Raw genomic sequence first — 24525 nt, 5'->3', positions numbered from 1 at the left:
CCTCATTACCTATGACTTCACTGTCACACTCGCTTTCCTTTTGTTTATTGTTGTGCATTGGAGAACTTGCATCACTTTCTTTTGTGTCTCTTTATCTATTGTCTTCCATCCCCAAGGCCTCCCTTTCTTCTTCTTCTTCATCTTCTTTGTCACTTTGTCTCGCTCACTTTATCATCAGCGGTGACCTCCCTCTTGTTTTTATGCCTTTTGTGCTCGTTGTCTCTGCGGACTTATAGTCGGGGAATTAATCTATGTATGTGTCAGTGTGGCGTTGATAGGATGGAATTCTTTAGGATGTCTTTGTGTCCTGTGGCCATCTTGGGGATAGAGGGAATTGACACACGAGGCATACCCACACCCACTCAGGCATGTGATGAGCAGCTCGTTTTTTTTTTTTTTAGTTCATTCATTCATTTTCTACCGCTTATCCTCACGAGGGTCGCGGGGGTTGCTGGAGCCTATCCCAGCTGTCTTCGGGCGAGAGGCGGGGTACACCCTGGACTGGTCGTCAGCCAATCACAGGGCACATATAGACAAACAATCATTCACACTCACGAGTGGTTAGCGCGCAGAACTCACAGCTATGGGACCAGGGTTCAATTCCACCCTCGGCCATCTCTGTGTGGAGTTTGCATGTTCTCCCCGTGCATGCATGGGTTTTTTCCGGGTACTCCGGTTTCCTCCCACATTCCAAAAACATGCTAGGTTAATTGGCAACTCCAAATTGTCCGTAGGTATGAATGTGAGTGTGAATGGTTGTTTGTCTATATGTGCCCTGTGATTGGCTGGCGACCAGTCCAGGGTGTACCCCGCCTCTCCCCTGAAGACAGTTGGGATAGGCTAAAATTTTACTTTATTTTAGTTTTATTGTACAGTGGTTGAATTCTCTTTTGCTCGTGTGTGATTGAAAAGGGATGCACGGCGGATGGGTGGTTACCGCACAGGCTTCACAGCTAGGAAACCCGAGTTCAATTCCACACTCTGCTATCGCTGTGTGGAATTTGCATGTTCTCCCCGTGCATGCGTGGGTTTTCTCCGGGTACTCCGGTTTTTGCTCCCACATTCCAAAAACATGCTAGGTTAATTGGCGACTCCAAATTGTCCATAGGTATGAATGTGAGTGTGAATGGTTGTTTGTCTATATGTTCCTTGTTCTGTCTGTGGGTGGTTAACGGAGTCACAGCAGCAAACAGACATAAAAAAAAAACGTTAGTGTGACATATTGTTTCTAAATATAAAGTGCTAATTTAACCTTGTGTCTTTTTATGCCGTCATAAAGCTACGAGACATAGCAGTAAGATCCACTGAATCCAATGGAGGGCTTGTTTTCCTTTAGTATTCTGTATGCGAAGCCTCTTCATGGCTCCGGAAAGACAGTCAACAGCGAGGCCGCCACGGGTCAAGGAGCAAACACCTTTCCTTGTCGGCCAGATGCCTGACTGACACATTACATGCAGACGCACCCCCCCCCCCCCCCCCCCCACCCCACCCCCATCCACTATAATATAACTCCTATGACCCAGTCCCCACTGCACTGATATGGACAATTGCAGCAAAAGGAAACTTGCTGCTTGTTTCCTGCCCTGCAGCTACTTCTAACTCCACACTTCACATCTTAATTATATCATTTTTATAGCATTCAGTGGGCGTTTTAGCAGCAGTACTGAGGGCATGGATATTAATGTGTGGGGGGGACTGATGCGCCTGGCTGCAATTGAATGTGTTATCAGTTAATTTAGCCAGCTTGGCAGGATATTATCACTCTCATCTGTGTCTCGAATGGCTTTATATTTATTTAATTTAATTAATGACATTGCGGTGCTGTAGTAAAGACAACATAAACCCATGTAAGTTGAGACCAATGGCAACTTTTAGTTACTGGAGTGAAAAATACCTCAACTTTGCCGTCATAGTGAAATCAAGCTGTCGCTTGACATGATATCGCTGAGACAGCCTTTTTTAACAGGCTTCGCCACAAATCTTAAAAAGTTCTGACAACTACCTCTCAGTCAGCTACCGACATGGGAGCTGCAGGTTTGATTGTTTTGTTGTGGAAATATGGGTTAATAACTATAGAAGCAATCTTCACTCGCTAAATGTACTGCAAAAAAGGCCAGTAAGGATAATTCATAATGCCGCCTACAGAGAACATACTAACTCCTTATTTCTAAAATCACAAATACTTCAACTTGCTGATATAGTTCATCTTCAAACAGCTAAAATAATGCATAAGGCTAAAAATAACCATAAAGCGTCATGGTATTGTTATTGTTAGCACTGTAGCTAACCTTCATGTTCCGTTGTTGTATCTGATCTATTATGTTGGACAACATTTTTGGCAATATCAAACATTGTCACTCAGGCTTCATTTGACTGGCTGTGGCGTTACGGTCACATATTCGTGACTGCCTGTTATCACTGGAGTAAACCCCCCCCCCCCCCCCCCCCCCCCCCCCCCCCGCCCCTACGGATGCACACACACACACACACACACACACACATCCTTTCAGTGGCATTTAACAGATGGTTGTGACCAGTACTGCTCCACGGCTGCTGAACCTTTAATGAAGCACCCTTTGTGCAGGTTTTTTTACGTTTTTTTTTTTTACAAGACTTGCAGCACTCCAGAACTTTCCAACTGACTAATCAGAATTGAACCACATGTGCCGCTTTCTTGAACTGTTTTAAAGGTAGAGGTTAATGCACAGTAAGGCGGCAACAGCACGGAAACAAGTATAGTGCAGGATCTGAACAGGAACCGTGGCATCCGGGTGGGTTTGTAGGAAGAGGGTGTGGCGTCTGAACTCTGACCTTAAACAGAGGCTATGGGTCAAACGGGAGGATGTAGTGTCTGGGTTGTGTTGCAACTTGCAAGCCATTCGATGTCACGTCACTGTAATTTTCTTAGACAGACGTGTCCCCACCCAATGCAGCTAACAATGCAGCTAACATGCCTCAACAGGAGCTAATAGGAAGAAAGATGCATGAAAAAAATGCATTTATTAAAAACAGAAAAATATACAAACTTTTTCAGTGCTTTGGTTCCGATTTTCGACAATAAAATCTCTGATAAAACATTCCACTGTTCTCAAATATCTTAATTTTTATTTTTCTGCACAAAATAAGATGAAAAATAAATAAACAAAGAAAATCAATCAGTAACAAATAAATATAATAATAATAATAATAAAACAGCAAATAATAAAAACTTAAGAAACCACATATGGGCGGCACGGTGGTCTGGTGGTTAGTGCGCAGACCTCACAGCTAGGAGACCAGGGTTCGGTCCCCGCCCTCGGCCATCTCTGTGTGGAGTTTGCATGTTCTCCCCGTGCATGCGTGGGTTTTCTCCGGGTACTCCGGTTTCCTCCCACATTCCAAAAACATGCTAGGTTAATTGGTGACTCCAAATTGTCCATAGGTATGAATGTGAGTGTGAATGGTTGTTTGTCTATATGTGCCCTGTGATTGGCTGGCGACCAGTCCAGGGTGTACCCCGCTTCTCGCCCGAAGACAGCTGGGATAGGCTCCAGCACCCCCCGCGACCCTCGTGAGGAAAAAGCGGTAGAAAATGAATGAATGAATGAAACCACATATAGTTGGTGGGTAGACAAATTATTTTTTTTCAGATTAAAATGAACAAAGCATTATTAGAGCCCTGTAGACATGACAAAACATGACTATAGTCACATTTATACTTTTTTTATTTACAACATATTGCGCAACTGCAGGGTCTTGAGACACATGCTAACTCGCAAACTAGACAGCTAGCGACCTAAACGGTAGCCTTCAAGTTATTTCCTTTAAACTTAAATAGCCAAAAACTTACCACTTCCACACGGATAGGGAGGATAACTATTAACAGTTATTTAACCTTTAACATGATACCACACAGCATCCATATCAAACTTGCGCGGGCCGCACTAACATTAAGCTTTCATATCAAGGCGGGGGCCTCAAACTAGTGTCCGGCGGGCCACATTTGGCCCGCGGGCCGTGTGTTCGAGACCCCTGATTTAACATGTACTTCAAGAAACAGAACCACACAATTGTCTTTGTACCTCGGAGGCAGTTTCAATCCATTTTCAAAGTGTGCGTCCAATTAAAAGCTTCCTCCGTTGCTATCATCCCTTTTGCGTATGTTCCACTCTTCCACAGCTATTTGCTTCTCAGCAGGGGAGCTTGGACCTCGACATTTCCGGGGCTCTCGTAATACCACGCATATTAACAGCTAGATCAAAGAGTGTGAGTTTGCCTAATACGGGATTACGTGGAGACATGCAACTCGGCAGCTTCACCTCACTCCACCTCCACTCCACTCCCAACGCCACCGCAGCGCCTGCCGCTAGCTAGCTCCATTAGGCTCCTCAAACGCGGTGCTCATTTTTTCTACAAGCGCTCCCATGGGCTAAGAGGCAATTATGCAGCAGTGTGGCATAATATTTCATTTTCTTCACATCCATGTTGGCCGCTAACGGCTTCATGAAGAATAGGGTAGGCTGCTAACAACTTGGACTGAGCAGAGAGAGGCGGAGAGGGCAGGTTCTCAAGGGCACGGTGGTTCATTAGGAGTATCGCATCATGGAGGATGAAAGGGTAGGAGTGCATACTAGTTTAGGTCAGGTGGCATTGAGGTGATATGCAACATGGATATTAACATATAGGAGAACATAATATTCAGGGAATTGTTGTAGGAGACATGTAGTGATTCATGCGTTCGTCCTAGCGCCACTGCACTGTAGCGTTTTTGCATCCTTGTTATAACTTACTGCTGCTGTTGTCTTTATGCTATTTTCCTTCTCCTTTATTTAACGAACATAGGATTTATTTATTCCGTGTTTGTTCGTAGGCCCTGTTACCACTAAACAGAAGAACATAATATTCAGGGAATTGTTGTAGGAGACAAGTTCAGGGTGTATAGGCTCCATCCCTTGCAGTTAGCTCACATAGTATGAAGGGTGTAGAAATCGGATACATGGACAGTCATAAAGTCATATCAACGTTCTTTGAAAAAAGGCACAGGCGGATAAATACCCCCTCTTCTGTTATGGCTAACCAAGGGAGGGTAAATCTTTCTCCTCCATATCTATTCCAGACGTCTCACAGGAAACCTATCGACATCCCCCTTCCTAAGAGAGGGAAGTCTTGGCATCCCCACTTAGACTAACGTATCCTCAGCTTTAAATCACTACAAGGGTTGGAAAGGATTTCACGTGCAACACATGTTCTTTTTATAACCCAACCAGATGTTTTTTCAGGGCTTCTGCTTCTGTTTTGTTGCCAGATGTGCCCCAATAGAACTAAACCAAACAATCTGAGCAATAACATTACCGGGAGCTCTGTTCTTCTGTCTTTTCAGAAATCCGATCCAACAGCCGAGGCCCTAAAGACAGCGCCTCAAAGCAGCTGCCCCTCTATGACACTCCGTACGAGCCGGCTGAGAACGGCGGAGACTCCGACCCCGAACGCTCACGATGCCCCCGAGAGAGCCGACTGCCCCAGGATGATGAGCGACCCCCTGAAGAGTACGACCAGCCCTGGGAGTGGAAGAAGGAGAGGATTTCCAAAGCCTTTGCAGGTACAAGTAGGACGCAATTTGGAAGCCATTTATAGAAGGTTGTTGTCAAAGTGCCGCAAAGACCAAGATGATCTGTGTGACACTGAGAAATCATAAAACAGGATAACTCTCTCAACTTTCACTAATGAATCTTTCCAAAATACTTTCCAAAATAACTTTAGGCCCTGTTACCACTAAACAGTACGGTTAGTTCACTCCTTTACATCACTGTTTACACTGTTGGTAGTTGTTAGCTAGCTGCAGGGATGCAACTATTCTGCAGTAGGACACTACTCTCTTGTTAAAAACCCTTTTAATGATCAATCTACTGTACGAGGTTGGAAATGATTAATAGTGATTCATGTGTTCATCCTAGCGCCACTGGACTGTAGTGTTTTTGCGTCCTTCTTATAACTTACAGCTGCTGTCGTCCTTATGCTATTTTCCTCCTCCTTTACTACAACTTCTACCTCTCAATCAGCCTGTCCAGAAGTCCAACTTTTTGTGCAATGGTTAGCATTTTACTCTGCAAACATACAGAGTTCACGTTGCTAGCTCTTTGCTAGCTAACAGGAGACACGGCACGGAGGAGATTGATGGACAATGTTAGACAGTCCCTTCGGCAATTAGGACGGAGAACACAATGTACGGGTTCTCTCGTGGGCCCTGTTACCACTAAACAGTACAGTTGGTTCATTCCTTTATGTCACTGTTTACACTGTTGGTAGTTGTTAGCTAGCTGCAGGGATGCAACTATTCTGCAGTAGTACACTACTCTCTTGTTAAAAACCCTTTTAATGATCAATCTACTGTACGAGGTTGGAAATGATTAATAATGATTCATGCGTTCGTCCTAGTGCCACTGGACTGTAGTCCAGCATCTGCAGATGCATCCTGCATCTTTCTCTGCAAACATAAAGAGTTCAGAGTCAAGTTGCTAGCTCTTTGCTAGCTAACAGGAGACACGGCACTGATGAGATTGATGGACAATGTTCTACAGTCCTTTCGGCAATCAGGACGGAGAACACAATGCACGGATTCTCTTTTAGCCAATCAATCACAGCATCCTGAAGTCAGATACTTACAAATGCATGCTAGCGTATAGGATACCTGTTGGAGTGACGCCAACACACTGAAAGTACCTTTTTCGGTGGAAAAATCGTTCCATCTAGTGATGGTTGCACACATACGGGAAAAAAAAAAAAAACTAAGAGACTCTAACTCTGAATGTTCTGAACTCCTGTTTATATGGTAGTTTGGTGTTATGTTGCATAATAATACTATCAGCATGATTTGTACCCATAGCTGAAATCATTGTTGAGCCTGAACAGCGCCCCCTGCTGTCTGTTGACATGTAGTACAAGCTATTAATCAAAAGCCACAATTGTTCTATTCTATCACTGAGTTAACTGCATCATTGCAAGCTAAGCACGACTGTACCATTTAGTGGAAACGGGCCTACAGAGAGGGATTTTATGAGAAAATTCTTCCAATATGAGCCTTTTAACCTTTCTTTCGTTCCCTCTTCTGCTTCACTAACACTTTTATTCTTTCACTTTTAACCACTTTGACTCCCGTTCTGCACCCGCCACCATGTTTATTCACAGGCGTCTATTCTACTCTGCTGCTTTCCTGCAAAAGTGTGTGTTGTTATGTAGGATGGCTAAGGCAGCCATAACATCACACAGGGCTGTTCTAGAAACGTTATTTTAAATTTCAATTATGTTGTGATATTTAATCACCTTATTTCTATATATGTATATATATATATATATTTGTTTCTTTTTGTTTTATCCTTGAACAGCTCTGCTTTGTTATGACTGCATTAGCTACGAGGGTTCTGTAAGTGGCACTGGATCACTTCCCCAAAGAAGAAAGGACTGCAACTCTAAATCCCTCACAGGTACCAAATATGCGACCAGGCTTCTTGGGAGTATTCATTCCTCTTTTGCTGGCTTGTATTTTTTTTATGCTTTTACCAGAAATGATGTGCTGAATTTAGGCTTTTAAGGAACGTACGTGGCATCAGGTTGTGCTCTTTTATCTCGCCGTGAATGCAATGCACTAATAGGATGAGAAAAGGTCGCCTTCCTTGAAGTGAAAATTAGCTGGCCGTGAATATTTACATGACTGGAATGACATTATCAGGACGCTACAGAGGCGCCGTGGTGCAACAAGCGTGGAAATATTACACAATCATGTCATATTATATTGATTTTTACACATCTGAAGGCTAGAACGTGCACTTTGAAACATGAATGACCATTAGGGATGTCAGGACTTCAAATCAGAGCACATCCTGATCATTTCATTGCTTTGTTAATTTGAGTATTAGAATACTATTTTACTATTAGAATACTATTCAGTAATACTGTACTTTTGAGAATGGGCGGCACGGTGGACGAGTGGTTAGTGCGTAGACCTCACAGCTAGGAGACCAGGGTTCAATTCCACCCTACCACTTATCCTCACGAGGGTCGCAGGGGTGCTGGAGCCTATCCCAGCTGTCATCGGGCGAGAGGCGGGCGGGGTACACCCTGGACTGGTCGCCAGCCAATCACAGGGCACATATAGACAAACAACCATTCACACTCACATTCATACCTATGGACAATTTGGAGTGGCTAATTAACCTAGCATGTTTTTGGAATGTGGGAGGAAACCGGAGTTCCCGGAGAAAACCCACGCATGCATGGGGAGAACATGCCGAGGGTGGAATTGAACCCTGTTCTCTTAGCGGTGAGGTCTGTGCGCTAACCACTCGACCACCGTGCAGCCTGTAAAATAAATTACCCACAAAAAATGTGACTTATGTATGTTTTTTTCGACCTAATTATGCATTTTTGGCCTTGTGCGACTTATACTCCGGAGCGACTTATAGTCCAGAAAATACGGTAATTCTAATTCCATTATTCCCTATGGAAATAGTTTTAAAAGAATACAAAGAATAAGTCACCTTCAAGGTTCCATTGTATGAAGTCAGGTAACAAATATCCAATCCTAGCAGCAGGATGGCACATGTGAGAGAAGTTGTTTTTTTTGTTTTTACTTTCATCATGACGACTTTTCATCCTCACCGCCGCCATGTTTCACTAGGACTTACTGTGTGCCAGTTTGTGTTTTATCCGTAAGCAACGACATGCTTGCAATCTGCATGAATATCATTTGGGGGATGTTATGGGGGGGGGGGGGGGGGGGGGGGGGTAACAGAGAGGCTCTGGGGTGAGTTGGTGTTTGAAGCATGCTTGGAGATAATGGCACTCATCCTAGCTCCTCTCTCAAAGATGGATGAGAGATGGAAATATGCTTTTGAATTGGTTGGAAATATTCTACAATGTAACTGGTGCAGAAATTATACAAAGTATGGTGTAGATACAGTGTCATATTTACTGCAGATAAGGGTTTGTTGGAGTCACTCACTTACTCCCAAAGACGTATTTATACATCTCGAAAGGACAGCTTTTGCTAAATAGCTGGTATTGAATGAGTTCATTATTATTATTATTATTATAATGATTTCATTCCCATTAGATGTCACTTAAGGAAGAAAGCTTCTGCTCAAAAGCACTTTGATTCGTCCGTGTTGTGCTCGCCGTGTATGGACGACACTAACAAATAGGAGTTGTCATCTCAGGTGTTGAACATCCGTTAGATCCATACATCAAGGAGACTTTCTTTATGTATTTCAAGGCCTGGCGCAACTGCCGTAATTCCTCTGCAATAGCAAAGATCTCATCTCCGGTGTCAAGGGGTACATCGTGATTCACTATCTACAGGGCAGATACTTCTTTGTAGCTCACTATTCAGGCCTATTATTAGTCAAAAAATATTGAAAGACAAGTTGTTCACCTCCCAATCCATGTGGAAGTGGTAAATACTCACTATTCAGGCCGTAGCTTTAAAAAAATAAAATAAAAAAAGTAAAATAATTAATACCTGATCACTGTTTTGTGGTTGACTATGGCCTATTATTAGTCAAAAAATATTGAATGACAAGTTGTATATGGTTGTGGTCACGACGCATCGGTAATGTTACAATGATGAGACATGACATGACATATTACCTTCACAATGCATATCCAACATGATAGAGTTAAAAAAAAAAGTTCACCTCCCAATCCATGTGGAAGTGGTAAATACTTTGTAGCTCACTATTCACGCTGTAGCGAGAAAAAAATTTTTGAAAAAAAAATTAAAATAAAGTAAAATAATTAATACCTGATCAATGTTTTGTGGTTGACTATGGCCTATTATTAGTAAAAAAAATATTGAAAGACAATGCATGTCCAACATGATAGAGTGAAAAAAAAAATAAGTTCACCTCCGAATCCGTGTGGAAGTGGTAATTTTTTGGCTTCTTACTTTGTCCTCTTTTCCCACTCCTTTTGAAACACTTAACAGTTAAGAATAAGTAAATTGAAGAGGCTAACTGGTTAGCTCGCTAGCTTGCGTTACTGGTGGCGACGGTCTTTTATGTCCCTGCAGTGATACCCGAGTCTCCACAATATGGTGTAAACAAATAATAATAATAATAGGAATTTGAAGGTGACTATAGGGGTGTTAATTCAAGTCTACAGAGCTCTAGTAATGTTGAAAAATATATTTAGAAAGTCATAAACCGGTTTTCTATGCTCTAATAAAAAAATTCAAGGACATAATAAACACCTAATAGTCACGTACCGTGGATTTACAATAGCTGACTTTTTTTGAATGTTGAGTCAGTTGTTTGATTTGAGTTTGAATCTGCTGCAGCGGAAGAATGAATATGTTAAAATATATTTTGAAGCACAAAAGCATGTTTCAGTATTCACACAGTTAGTTTAAAGTATAAAAGCTCTTTGTGTGAGGCAGACTCTCCTTGCTTCTATTCCTAGCAGCGAAAGTAAAGGACGCTCAGTGACTAATGTACTCACCGCCAATTGAATTTTTATGGCCCGTTCCTGCAAACATGAAAACCTTCACAATTTATACAGCGACATTAAATGGGGAAATGAAAATGTCCCCAAATTAAATATGATGAGACTGTGGGAAAAAAAAAATATCTATCATAAAAATGGGCGTAAGGAAATACAGCCTTGAGATAATCCCTGCCTGCTCCCGCCCACCTGCGTTCAATACGACAATGCAGTGTGCGCAAAAAGACGATTTGTCCTCATTAATGATCAGCCAAGGAGAGCGGAATAATGCTCTTTTTTTTTTTTTTTTTTTTTTACTCGTCCCTATCACTGCCTGCACGTTATTATTCACACGTGGACTATCTCCTGACAGCCATGCAATGGAATGTAAATTCCCCCGGCCTTGTTAGAGGTGTTGGGAGTCTGTGTACTTGCTCTTTTGGTTAATCACTCATCCTTGGCGTGACCCCCCGCCACCGGCCTTGAGGACAGTCACACACTGTGGGCCACCACTGACTGACTGACTGACTGACTGACTGAGGCGGTTGATGGATGAGGCGGGAGGTGAAGAGTGACGATGATGCATTATATGCGGAACAAATGAGGAAGCTTGTATGGGAGTGAGAGGAAGTGTGCTGGCATTCCCGATACGTGAGAGTCAGAAACTCCTACCAAATGTGGGAGAAACATAATGTGTTCATTTATTATATTAAGATGTGACTTGATATTACCGTATTTTCTGGACGCAAGTCGCAAAAGGCCAAAAATTCATAATTAGGTAGAAAAAAAAACATTTTTTGTGGGTAATTTATTTTACAGGCTACACGGTGTTTGAGTGGTTAGCGCGCAGACCTCACAGTTAGGAAACCCGGGTTCGATTCCACCCTCGGCCATCTTTGTGTGGAGTTTGCATGTTCTCCCCGTGCATGTGTGGGTTTTCTCCGGTTTCTTCCCACATTCCAAAAAACATGCTAGGTTAATTAGTGACTCCAAATTGTCCATAGGTATGAATGTGAGTGTGAATGGTTGTTTGTCTCTATGTGCCCTGTGATTGGCTGGCCACCTGTCCAGGGTGTACCAGGGATAGGCTCCAGCACCCCGCTCGTGACCCTCGTGAGGATAAGCGGTAGAAAATGAATGAATGAATAAATATTACATTTCTAGAAACCCTACTTTACAGAAATTCACTTATCACAGTCAGATCTGGGATCACTTAACCGTGATAAACGAGGGATTACTTTAGAAAATGAATGAATGAATGAATAATTTATTTTACAAACTTAACCAAAACAGCCATTACCTCCTCTTGGAAGGCAAGTTCTAACAATGAAATTCCGTATTTTCTGGACTGTAAAACATGCTAGGTTAATTAGCGACTCCAAATTGTCCATAGGTATGAACGTGAGTGTGAATGGTTGTTTGTCTATATGTGCCCTGTGATTGGCTGGCTGGCGACCAGTCCAGGGTGTACCCCGCCCGCCTCTCGCCCGAAGACAGCTGGGATAGGCTCCAGCACCCCCCGTGACCCTTGTGAGGATAAGCGGTAGAAAATGAATGAATGAATAAATATAAAATTTCTAATCTAATTTTTGCGGGTAATTTATTTTACAAACTACTTGACCAAAACAGACATTACGTCCTCTTGGAGGGCAAGTTCTAACAATAAAAGAATAGAGAACAGGCTGAATAGGTGTAAGATATGCTAACACGATGGTTATTCAGCTACACAAAAAATAAACATAGACAGTTTTTTTTCATTCATAAGTCGCTCTGGAGTGTAAGTCGCAGGAACAGCCAGCCTATGAAAAAAAAAGTGCAACTTATAGTCCGGAAAATACGGTAGTTTGAGGGAATCTCGTACTTTGTGCATTTTATGACTTCTCTTAGAATTGCATGACAGCCCGATGCAAATGCCTTCGTTGGCCCACAGGCCGTAGGTTCGCCACCCGCTTCATATTTGAATAGCAGCACACACACACTAAGATATGCCGCCACTGGAAATGTGAGTCCCAGCACAGCAGGAGCCTCCAGAGCCTTTGTCACTTAATCGCCTTGCCCTCCGTGCCCGCCTTGTTAAGTCCTTTCACATTGCTCCAGGCCAGCGGGGGGCACCATGCATTTAACATGGCAGATAAGAGGAGCACTGTTGCTGGCTCCCTCAGGTGTGGCTTTGCCTTTATGGATTTTTAATGAATCTTCACAGGGGCTTAACGAGCCAGAAAGTCTTAATGTCCCACAATAAATAATTGATTCGGTTACAGTCCAGCGCTGGCAGGATTCTGTCCCGGTTTTGGTCCTGCTGGGCGACGGCGTGCTGATAACCTTCCCGACAGACGGCCCTCTTTCTTTCAAACGTGTCCCGCCGCCGGCCTTATCTTCACTGGCACACATTGGCCACACACGACGGCGCCGTAAACCTTTTCCCTTCACAAGCTTCCTGCTCCGTCGCCTGTCGCTAACTCATCTTCACCTCCCTCCCGTACTTTCATCACATTTCCATTCGGGTCCTTTGGCATACAAATGCCAGTCATTGAGAAGCAGATCTTTGCTTTGAAATGGAGCCTGACTGTATAATGCCATGGATGCGGCTTGAAGAGGCTCCTTCCTAAGCGGTACCGCTACCGGGGGAGCAGAAACGGCGGGGTCTGATACCGTCTTCTGGGGCTTTGGACCGCATCGTTTTTGCGGTATAAACATCACAGTATTGAATATGCATGCAATTAGCCGAGCAAATTAAGCAGAACCAAATTAAGTGGCGGCGGTGCAAACAAGCAGAGCCGGTGACGGTGAGTTCAGCTGTTTTTGCAGTGATAAAATGCCGTGTGAGCTAATGAAAAGCCCCACGGAAACAAAAACCTGGATTTAAAAATAGAACAAAGTCTTGTGGGAGAACAAAGGACAGTATTTTATCGGTATTTTGAGTAGTATATGCGTATTAATATTAATGTTTACATTGTATTTAATTGATAATTGAACAGCCAAACACTTCCCTGACCTTTGATGAGTTACATCTTCTCTTGGTCAATATTATGAACCATTGGAGAATGCCAGATGGGATGTGTCGTAGTTGTCTACAACTGCTCTAAATGCGACTATTAATGCTTCTGTTCAGTTAATCGCAGAATAGTGGATGTAGTGTGGAAAAAACACACAAAGTAGTGGGAAAAAAAACACAAGATGGCAGTTTCACAAGCTTTATCTACCTCTGCATGCGCTTTAAAATGTTGTTTGGGTATGGAACTCATTTATATTGCACTTACCATACTGTTGTTTACAGCACTGTAAATGCAGGCTGAGCAGTTTGCTCATTTCCGATATTACAACATTGGTTCTGTTGCGGCTGTGTTGTGCAATATCGTACTTCATAATATCATCTTGTCAAAGAGAGCTACATTTTACTTTTCAGTTTCTCATTTGCTCCAAATCATTATTAACTCATTCGCTACCAATACCAATATTTTTTACATTTGCGCAAGAGGCACAAAGCGGTGAAGATGCAACTCCACAATAGAAGAGATCATGTTTAATGCAAGGCTGCATCGAGTGGTTAGCGTGCAGCAGACATAAGTTAAATTCCACCCTCGGCCATCTCTGTGTGGAAGATGGGTTTACTCCGGTTTCCTCCCACATTCCAAAAACATGCTAGGTTAATTGGTGTACCCTGCCTCTCACCCGAAGACAGCTGGGATAGGCTCCAGCACCACCGCAACCCTCGTGAGTATAAGTGGTAGAAAATGAATGAATGAATGAATGAATATTCAATTTCCCTACTTTACAGAAATTCACTTATCCCAGTGAGATCTGGGACCACTTAACCGTGATAAACGAGGGATTACTGAGCTGGGATAGGCTCCAGCACCACCGCGACCCTCGTGAGGATAAGTGGTAGAAAATGAATGAATGAATGAATATTAAATTTCTAGAAACCCTACTTTACATAAATTCACTTATCACAGTCGGATCTGGGACCACTTAACCGTGATAAATGAGGGATTACTGTGCAGCCCTATTTTATATCTTGTCAAACGACACTCCACCTCCCGAAGACAGCTGGGATAGGCTCCAGCACCACCGCGACCCTTGTGAGGATAAGCGGTACAAAATGAATGAATGAATGAATGAGTATTCAATTTCTAGAAACCTTACTTTACAGAAATGCACTTATCACAGACGGATCTGGGACCACTTAACCATGATAAACGAGGGATTACTGTGCAGCCCTATTTTATATCTTGTCAAACGACACCCCACCTCCCGAAGACAGCTGGGATAGGCTCCAGCACCACTGCGACCATCATGAGGGTAACCGGTAGAAAATTAATGAATGAATGTTTGATGCAGTTGTAAGCCAAAAAACCGCATCAACGGGGAATTTGAATGCATGTGCACATATATGGAGTGTTTTTTTTTTTTTAATGGTTATTGTCATGTAAAACAACATTTTTTGTCTAGATATTCTGACTAAATATATATGGGTACATTTGTGTCAAAGTGAAAGTTATGCTTGATATGTATCTTTTCACAAAAAGCGTTTTTCCCCTGTTTTTGAACTGAAACTTACCTGCGTTCTACTGCTGATTACTAAAGAACGGAAAAAGGTAGAAACAAACTTTTTTTTCATGATGGAAGATGAGTTTCTAATCATTCTTTTGGTATACACCATGTTTATGTAGCCCTAGGACACGATATTCTGTGTGCCTTGAATTCTGCATCTTTTAACAAAAAGCCTTTTTCCATTGTTTTTGAACTGAAACTTACCTGCGTTCTACTGCTGATTACTAAAGAACGGAAAAAGGTAGAAACAAACTTTTTTTCCTGATGGAAGATGAGATTCTAATCATTCTTTTGGTATACACCATGTTTATGTAGCCCTAGGACACGATATTCTGTGTGCCTTGAAAATCTGCATCTTTTCACAAAAAGCCTTTTTCTACTGTTTTTGATCTGAAACTTACCGACGTTCTACTGCTGATTACTAAAGAACAGAAAAAGGTAGAAACAAACTTTTTTTCCTGATGGAAGATGAGATTCTAATCATTCTTTTGGTATACACCATGTTTATGTAGCCCTAGGACACGATATTCTGTGTGCCTTGAAAATCTGCATCTTTTCACAAAAAGCCTTTTTCTACTGTTTTTGATCTGAAACTTACCGACGTTCTACTGCTGATTACTAAAGAACAGAAAAAGGTAGAAACAAACTTTTTGTCCTGATGGAAGATGAGATTCTAATCATTCTTTTGGTATACACCATGTTTATGTAGCCCTAGGACACGATATTCTGTGTGCCTTGAAAATCTGCATCTTTTCACAAAAAGCCTTTTTCTACTGTTTTTGATCTGAAACTTACCGACGTTCTACTGCTGATTACTAAAGAACAGAAAAAGGTAGAAACAAACTTTTTGTCCTGATGGAAGATGAGATTCTAATCATTCTTTTGGTATACACCATGTTTATGTAGCCCTAGGACACGATATTCTGTGTGCCTTGAATTCTGCATCTTTTAACAAAAAGCCTTTTTCCACTGTTTTTGAACTGAAACTTACCGACGTTCTACTGCTGATTACTAAAGAACGGAAAAAGGTAGAAACAAACTTTTTTTTCCTGATGGAAGATGAGATTCTAATCATTCTTTTGGTATAAACCATGTTTATGTAGCCCTAGGACACGATATTCTGTGTGCCTTGAAAATCTGCATCTTTTCACAAAAAGCCTTTTTCTACTGTTTTTGAACTGAAACTTACCGACGTTCTACTGCTGATTATTAAAGAACGGAAAAAGGTAGAAACAAACTTTTTTTTCCTGATGCAAGATGAGATTCTAATCATTCTTTTGGTATACACCATGTTTATGTAGCCCTAGGACACAATATTCTGTGTGCCTTGAAAATCTGCATCTTTTCACAAAAAGCCTTTTTCCACTGTTTTTGAACTGAAACTTACCGACGTTCTACTGCTGATTACTAAAGAACGGAAACAGGTAGAAACAAACTTTTTTTTCATGATGGAAGATGAGATTCTAATCATTCTTTTGGTATACACCATGTTTATGTAGCCCTAGGACACAATATTCTGTGTGCCTTGAAAATCATTAAAAGTCATCAAAAATGACCAATACAAAGAGGCACGACTTTTAAAAAATGGCTGGGATTGAATCAGGTCTGAAGATGTTCTGTATTTCAATCAACCTGAAACCAAACCTTGGAACCCGTTTAACTTCACCTTTCAGTCCTCTTAGCTTCTTTCTTTCCCACAGCTGCTGTTGGCTCTCCAGTCTCTTCAGTCTTCTTCTTCTTCTCTAATCAATCATCACTATCTCTTTTCCCTTCTTTGTTGTTGTTTTGTTTTTGGTTTTTTTTTGGTCCATCTTCGTTCTCTTCTCGTCACCTCTCGTCTACTCGACACTCGCAGTAGAGATTAAAGTGATCAAGGACCTTCCGTGGCCCCCTCCGGTGGGGCAGCTCAACACCAGCCCTCCCCCAGTGGTGGTGGAGGAGGAGCTGGAGTCGCCCTCCCAGACGGCTGAGCCCTCGCCCGGACAGCCAGCCAGTGAGCAGCACCACCAGGGTGGGTGTTGGTGTTCCACTTGTTCAGTGTCATCCATCCATCCATCCATCATCTTACCATACTTCCATCCATCCATCATCTTACCATACTTCCATCCATCCATCATGTTACCATACTTCCATCCATCATCTTGTCTTCATTGAGATCAGTTTGATACCTACTTTGTAGCATTTTCAGCCTCAATCATCAAGGTTGTTAATATGTGGTATAATTCGGTGGAAGTGTTGCAATCTTAACCTCGATTTGTTATGACTAGATATTTTCTGTTTTTGTTAATTTTCTTTAGGGCATAAGCACTACATAATTGCATAACTATAACCCTCATGAAGGCCATTGATAAAAGGTATGAGTCGATGTTTATTGAAATAAAAATGTAAAAGTTGGCTGCACGGCGGTCGAGTGGTTAGTGTGCAGACCTCACAGCTAGGAGACCAGGGTTCAATTCCACCCTCGGCAATCCCTGTGTGGAGTTTGCATGTTCTCCCCCCGTGCATGCGTGGGTTTTCTCCGGGTACTCCGGTTTCCTCCCACATTCCAAAAACATGCTAGGTTAATTGGCGACTCCAAATTGTCCATAGGTATGAATGTGAGTGTGAATGGTTGTTTGTCTATATGTGCCCTGTGATTGGCTGGCGACCAGTCCAGGGTGTACCCCGCCTCTCGCCCGAAGACAGCTGGGATAGGCTCCAGTAGGGTGCTATTTGAGTGAACTTTGACCTTAGACTCTTATATGTAGTGAGTGCCAGGTGTTTTAAGCGGGTTTTTGATTTAAATAAGAATAGCAGATATAAACAAAAAGAATGATGCTGCGTTGTTTCAAAAAAAAAAAACAACCAAAACACTGAGCTAGTCATGGATCGAAAGAGTTTACAACTTCCCATTGCTGCATCAGGTATTATTAGCTTTGTAAACACTGCACTTTTCCATCTGGATTACATGTGGCAGAAAATCACTCAGTCCTGTGCTAGTTTTAGCGCTAAAGGCTCATTAGTTTTAATTGTGCTCAACTGCCTCCTGCCATTGGCTCTGACCCCCCCGTTTCCTCTTGTCAACACACCCAAGACGCTACCAGATGGCTCCCCAAATGCTGGCTGGGCTTGGCGGGGTTTGAGGTTCTGGACTCGAAGGTCTTCACTTCAGTTTGTATTATATTTACTATTTTATATTTTAACACGGAAGTCAGCTTCCGGATTGGTTTATTTTGGACCACTTGTGTTCTTAATCACCCAGGGAAATGTAGAACGTGTGGCAGAACTAATGCAAGGAATGGGATTTCCTCCTTGGGTGTAAAAGAACACCTCCGCACGCTGTGGGCGAGGACAGGGCAAGAACTTGATTTATGTTAGCCAGTCCATGGGAAAGGTTCTGGTTTCCACCATATGCGATCTCACCGACTTTAAGACTGGAGTCCAACTTGTAAAGCGATCCTCACTCCGATCCAGCACGGGTCAAAGGGCATGTAGGGGGACGACGGGGGCTGGATGTCGTAGGGGGTTGGTCGGGTACCCTATCCATGACTACGTGAATACAGTTCCAATGAACTCTGGTGACCAACAAGACACAAAAAGCCAAATAAAAAGCTTAGAAAAACATCTTTTGATGCCTGCTGAATTGAAGTCTAGTAAGATTCGTTGCCATCCCAATGCGAAGACGGTCGGAACCAAGAGGCCGCCATCTGTCACCATCCAACCGACACATCCATCCGATGCACAGATTCCATCAGTTGTAACAAAAGCTGCCACAACACAATCTATGTTTGGGAGACGTCTCGTATCCGTGTGTGTGTGTGTGTGTGTGTGTGTGTGTTTTTTTTTCCCGTCAGAAAAACTCCCCTCTTAAGCCGCCTGTCTGAGCTTTTGTTCTCCGCTCGGCCAATCATCTCGTCAATCTGCTGTCAAGCCAGACACAGCACAGCAGAATAAGCTGATGTTCAACCCCTAAAACAGGAAATTCGACACACACATCTGAATTGGAAGAATTCCCAATCCGGGAATTCTCAGCTTTGACATAGGAGGCTTTGGAGGGACAACATCTGCTTTTTCTTGTTGAGGATGCTAGGATGCTAGGATGCTAGGAAAGAAGAATGCTTAACGTCAAGACGTCTTATCTTTATATGATAAGATTTATATATAAGCATCTGAAAAGCCAAAACAGACATCATTTCAACTTAACTGACCACATGTTAAAGCGGGGGGGCTGCACGGAGGTCAAGTGGTTAACGCACAGACCTCACAGCTAACAGACCAGGGTTCAATCCCACCCTCGGCCATCTCTGTGTGGAGTTTGCATGTTCTCCCCGTGGGTTTTCTCCGGGTACTCCGGTTTCCTCCCACATTCCAAAAACATGCTAGGTTAATTAGCGACTCCAAATTGTCCATAGGTATGAATGTGAGTGTGAATGGTTGTTTGTCTATATGTGCCCTGTGATTGGCTGGCCACCAGTCCAGGGTGTACCCCTGCCTCTCGTCCGAAGACAGCTGGGATAGGCTCCAGCACCCCCTGCGACCCTCGTGAGGAAAAAGCGGTAGAAAATGAATGAATGAATATCTATTATTTGGAGTAATACAAATGTAAAGGTGATTATAGGGGTGTTAGTTCATGTCTAGAGGGCTCTAATAATGTTAAAAGCCATATTTAGAAGATCAGAAACATGTTTTCTATGCTCCAACTATGAAAAGATGGGGGGATTACTGTATAGTCTCACCTGAAGACAGCTGGGATAGGCTCCAGCACCCCCGCCACCCTCGTGAAGATAAGCGGTAGAAAATGAATGAATGTTAAAGCGGTTCCAGGTCCATTTCAAATCCAAACTACGCCCAGGAACTGTCGTGTGCTCAGGGCAAAGTCAAAGTCACGTTGATGACAATCTTCGTTGTGAGGAGTATCGTCCACTGCCAGTTCTTGTCACAGGGCCTGACCGTCAATCAGCAAGTTTACAAAGAGATCCTGCGGCGTTTGTGTCGTTCAATGCACCAGAGAAGGTGATGGAGAGTTAGGGCAGGACAACACGGCTGATCACAAAGCCCTGAGAATCCAACAGTTTCCTGACTGAGTTGATAGTGAGGTGATGGAAGAGTACGCTCACAAATGGGATCACGCCATGCATATTGCACAACGTATGTGGACTACAACAGCCTAGAACTGATTCTGCATACAATCCTGCTTTTGAAAAACCCGAACAACCTGTAGTCCTTATCTTGCTGACATCTTGTTCCACTGGAACAATTGGAGTCTTGGTGTCAGAAGTGGGATTCTCTGCCCTTCTTTCTTTTCTCTTCTTCTTTCATCACTGCCATCTTATCTATTGGCACATGTTCTCTATTCTTATTTCATCCCCTACATAAAACGGTAACAGTTACAAATAGGATCAGTAACTGCTTTTACACGGACAGTGAGATAGGATTACATAAGCTCTGCCTCTTCCTACTCCTCCTTGCATGAAGAGTGACCAACATCGTTGCGTTGGAGTGTAAACATGCATCTTTTTCTTCAGTTTCCATGGAAACTCAACATATTATACAGTTGTCTCCCCCCCAGGGTGCGTGTGTAACAAATGCAAAACTAAATGTGTATGATGAGGACTCACTTGCAGCCTGCGAGCACCCATGAGTGGCGTCATTAGGCCTGTTTTAGGGGGGCTTCAGTCCCCCTAAAATGTTCTTAAGCCCCCCTAAAATGTGATATATTTTATTTATTCATGTATATTGTTTTATCATTATAAACTTATTATTATAAATTATATTATATATAATATATAAATTATATTATTATGATAAATTTATTTATTTATTGTTTTTCCATTTTTTATAGAAAATGTATATAAATTTCCCCTAAAATGTTCCTAAGCCCCCCTAAAATGTGATATATTTTATTTATTTATATATATATTTTTTATCATTATAGACTTATTATTATAAATTATATATAATATAATATATATATTATATTATTATTATAAATTTATTTGTTTATTGTTTTTCCATTTTTTATAGAAAATGTATATATATTTCCCCTAAAATGTTCCTAAGCCCCCCTAAAATGTGATATATTTTATTTATTTATATATATATTTTTTATCATTATAGACTTATTATTATAAATTATATATAATATAATATATATATATTATATTATTATTATAAATTTATTTATTTATTGTTTTTCCATTTTATATAGAAAATGTATATATATTTCCCCTAAAATGTTCATAAGCCCCCCTAAAATGTGATATATTTTATTTATTTATATATTTTTTTCATCATTATAAACTTATTATTATAAATTATATATAATATAATATATATATTATATTATTATCATAAATTTATTTATTGTTTTTCCATTTTTTATAGATTTTTTTACAAAAAAAATATCTGACAAATTTCATATAATAGGGTAAAAGCAGGCTAATAAGAAAGCCAATAACCAGGCTAATACTAGACTACTACTATTAGTAGTAGTAATAATCAGAAGAATTATAATGATGATAGTAATAATAATAGGCTAATTAATAATATAATAATGATTATTAAAAAACTGATCAGATTTTGACAGTTTTGCAGTGTAGATTGTGTGTACTTGTTTAAATTTAATGGTGGCCTAAAACAATTGAGTATCTCTACTAAATATGTCCAAAAGTGAAAGTTATATCCCGGTTCTTGTTCGTTATTTGTTTTTTTTTATATTTAGATTTTTTTTTATGTCTACAACATTCATTTATATCCTGTGCATCTCCAGGGGGCTAAGCCCCCCTTGTCCTCAGAACCTAGTGACACCCATGGACTGTTTTGTCCTAACATGTGACCCTTCTTGGTCTTGAGTACTTCCCATAAATCACTTGCATGAGTTTATTTATGTTTAGGCAGATGCATGAGTGAGCTCAAGGCCAACGAGTTCATTCATAGAGTGGAGGTAAAGGGGAGCCCCTGCTGGTCAAAGCTGGAACAGCACCTCAATGCATTTGGGATCTAGTCCTCTTTGTGCATGGAAAACAAAGCAGTCGAATAAACCAACAGGCCGGACGTGGACATGTTGTGCCTGCCATGTTCACCCACGCTAATGGGACCCTCGCCAAGCTTTACCGTTGATGACGGAGCGTTTACTGTCAGCTCTGTGCAGTCGTTCTCTTCATCAAGAGCCCTGACGTTGATATGTCAGAAGCCCACCAGTGTTGCTTGAGAAGCCACAGGTACCGTGACATCCATTATAGTGACGGATGACGGCGGGAAAATGGACGCAAACACTGTGGGGGGAAAAAAAAAAAAAAAAAACATACAATCTTTGCTCACCAGTCCAGAATGTGAGCCCGATGGTAATGAAACGATGCGTCGTATGCGTGGCGGCTGCATGGCGGTGAAGCTGCTCAGTGACCTCCAGCGGGTGGCCATCAGCACAATAACCTTGCGCCATTTTGAACTTTTTTTGTTGTTTTTGTGATGTTGGCTGTGTGTGTTTGTGGAATTTGCACTTAGTACGATTGTGTTAATTTAATCGGTTTTAGAAATAATAGGGATTTAATTCATCTGGCATAAATGTGTAAAAAGACATTAAACCACTGTTGGTATAAGACAGGGGTCAGCAACTTGCGGCTCCAAAGCCGAATGTGGCTCTTCGACCTCTTTGTTGTGGCTCCCTTTGCAATGCTTGAATATTTTTGAACACCCGAGTAAGGAAAATGCATGTCTTTGTAATGAGTTTTAAAAAATCTATGTGTGAGACCGTGAATGCATCCTGAGTTTTGACTGGTGATTGGATGAGCACAAGGATGAGCAGAAACATGAAGGAAAATAAGGAATACTTTCCCAAAGCTATTTGACATTTGTAAAAAATAAATTAGAGATCTTTTTTTTTTAAATAACTGCATGGGAACTTTTTTGCAAATCAGTTTACAGTACTTTACACATATGTACATTTATGTAAGTTTATCTGCAATACTAGCAAGAGTACTCCAACTCGTCTTTTCTTATCTGAACTACTTTGATACCTCCAAATTCCCTCCAATGTTATTTTAAACGTATGTTTTGCAGCTCCAGGCTATTTTTCTTTAGCGGGGAAGCAAATAAAATGGCTCTTTTAGTAGTAAAGGTTGCCGACCCCTGGTATAAGACCACAAAAAAATGCCGTATTTTTAAAGCCAAAGGTGAATCGTGTCGCCAATGAGCCTCATTTTTCAAAACATCAAGTGTAAATTTATTATTTTTTTTTAAAGTTAACCACTAACCTAAAATCCTGTACCTTAACTTTAATAAGTGGCGGCCGATATGGTGGCCCTTTGAATGCTTGTTGGATTACTTCACTGAACTCTGTGGTGGTTTTGCATATTGTTGGAGATAAAATTCCCTACAATAGAGGTCTGACGGACCACTTGGTTAAATAAATAAAATTAAATAAAATTAAATAAAATTAAATTGAATTAAATTGAATTAAATTGAATTAAATTGACCTCCCCCTTACGGTTTGTTAATCTCCAATTACAAGAAGAAATAAGACTCACACCCCTAATCAAAGATTTACAGAATATATCGAAAATAGCTTTTTCATAGCTCCGTGACAATGTCTCTTCTACTGGTTGTGAGGTTGCAAAGGTGTGAAGCCGAAAAAAAGAAAAAAGTTTCTCTAATGATAAAAACACAAAGGCAACAAAGGAGGGAGCAGCAGGCGCTGGCTGAGCTTGTCCTCAGCTGGCAAAAGGCACCATGAAAACGTAGTGGTGTCAAATAGACAGACAGACGGCCAGGATGCATGGAATTGTGTCCAAAAAGTAGACTAAGTCCTAGCAAGGGCATCTTCCATCCTCCATGCATGGAAGAAATAAGCAACTCCCAGCTACAAGTAACCAGACAGCCAATCAGCAGCAGGGAAACCCAGCTGTATTGTTTCTAACCGAAGGACTTTGTGTCCGATATAACTCAACACAAAATATGTTATGGTAACCATCAGTTATTGTGTTTTATGGGACATTGTTTGAGGGTAGAAATGTGCCCAAACTGCATAATTAAGTATATGTTTAGGACCTAAATGCAGCACAAAAGGCATTCAAGTCATTGGAATTCTTCTGTCTTGCAGTTCAGTTCGACGGTGTGGAAAAGTCCCGAATGTCGCCCACCAAGGACGGGAAAAGTCGCCCGCTGCAGCGGCACTCCAGCGGCTGCTTGGTGAACACTAAAATGACGTCGGCGGACCAGTCCAGCTCCTCATCCACCGGGGAACGTATCGATCCCAGCATGCCTTTGGAGAGCCAGTTGTGAGTATGAACCTCCTTTGAGGGCAATCGAACAATGTTCAAGGATGTCAAGTTCATAGAAACGCCAATGCGGTTCATTTCCACTGCACAGTACCACGGTGGCTCCACACTTTAAAGTAGCGAGGAGCAGTATTGCATACTGCCGTCATAACAAGACACACTAACAACAACAATGGGTGTTATCCAAAAGGAGACTGAGGGCAGCAAGAAAAGGGACAGCTGCAGCAAAGTGGAGACTTATACTGTAGAACTATAGCATGTGTCA

The 24525-nt window shown here is 41.7% G+C and overlaps 1 protein-coding gene across 3 annotated transcripts in view; it reads left to right on the top strand.

The window, feature by feature from the left end:
- The window catches only part of LOC131139142 (SH2 domain-containing adapter protein F-like), a 113729-nt gene that overhangs the window by 78536 nt on the left and 10668 nt on the right, over positions 1–24525 (top strand). The window contains exons 3-5 of one of the 3 annotated variants that reach the window (XM_058088446.1): positions 5360–5578; positions 16862–17017; positions 24083–24260. In XM_058088446.1, the coding sequence (XP_057944429.1) occupies positions 5360–5578; positions 16862–17017; positions 24083–24260 (553 nt within the window). Of the gene's footprint in view, positions 1–5359; positions 5579–7361; positions 7461–16861; positions 17018–24082; positions 24261–24525 lie in introns of all 3 variants that reach the window. The other 2 variants (XM_058088447.1, XM_058088448.1) reach the window with 2 other exon arrangements.

The sequence above is a fragment of the Doryrhamphus excisus genome, chromosome 12 (genome assembly GCF_030265055.1).
Source record: "Doryrhamphus excisus isolate RoL2022-K1 chromosome 12, RoL_Dexc_1.0, whole genome shotgun sequence".
Taxonomy (NCBI): Eukaryota; Metazoa; Chordata; class Actinopteri; order Syngnathiformes; family Syngnathidae; genus Doryrhamphus; species Doryrhamphus excisus.
The sequence above is the reverse complement of the archived record's forward strand: the minus strand, read 5'-3'. Positions and strand labels throughout refer to the sequence as shown.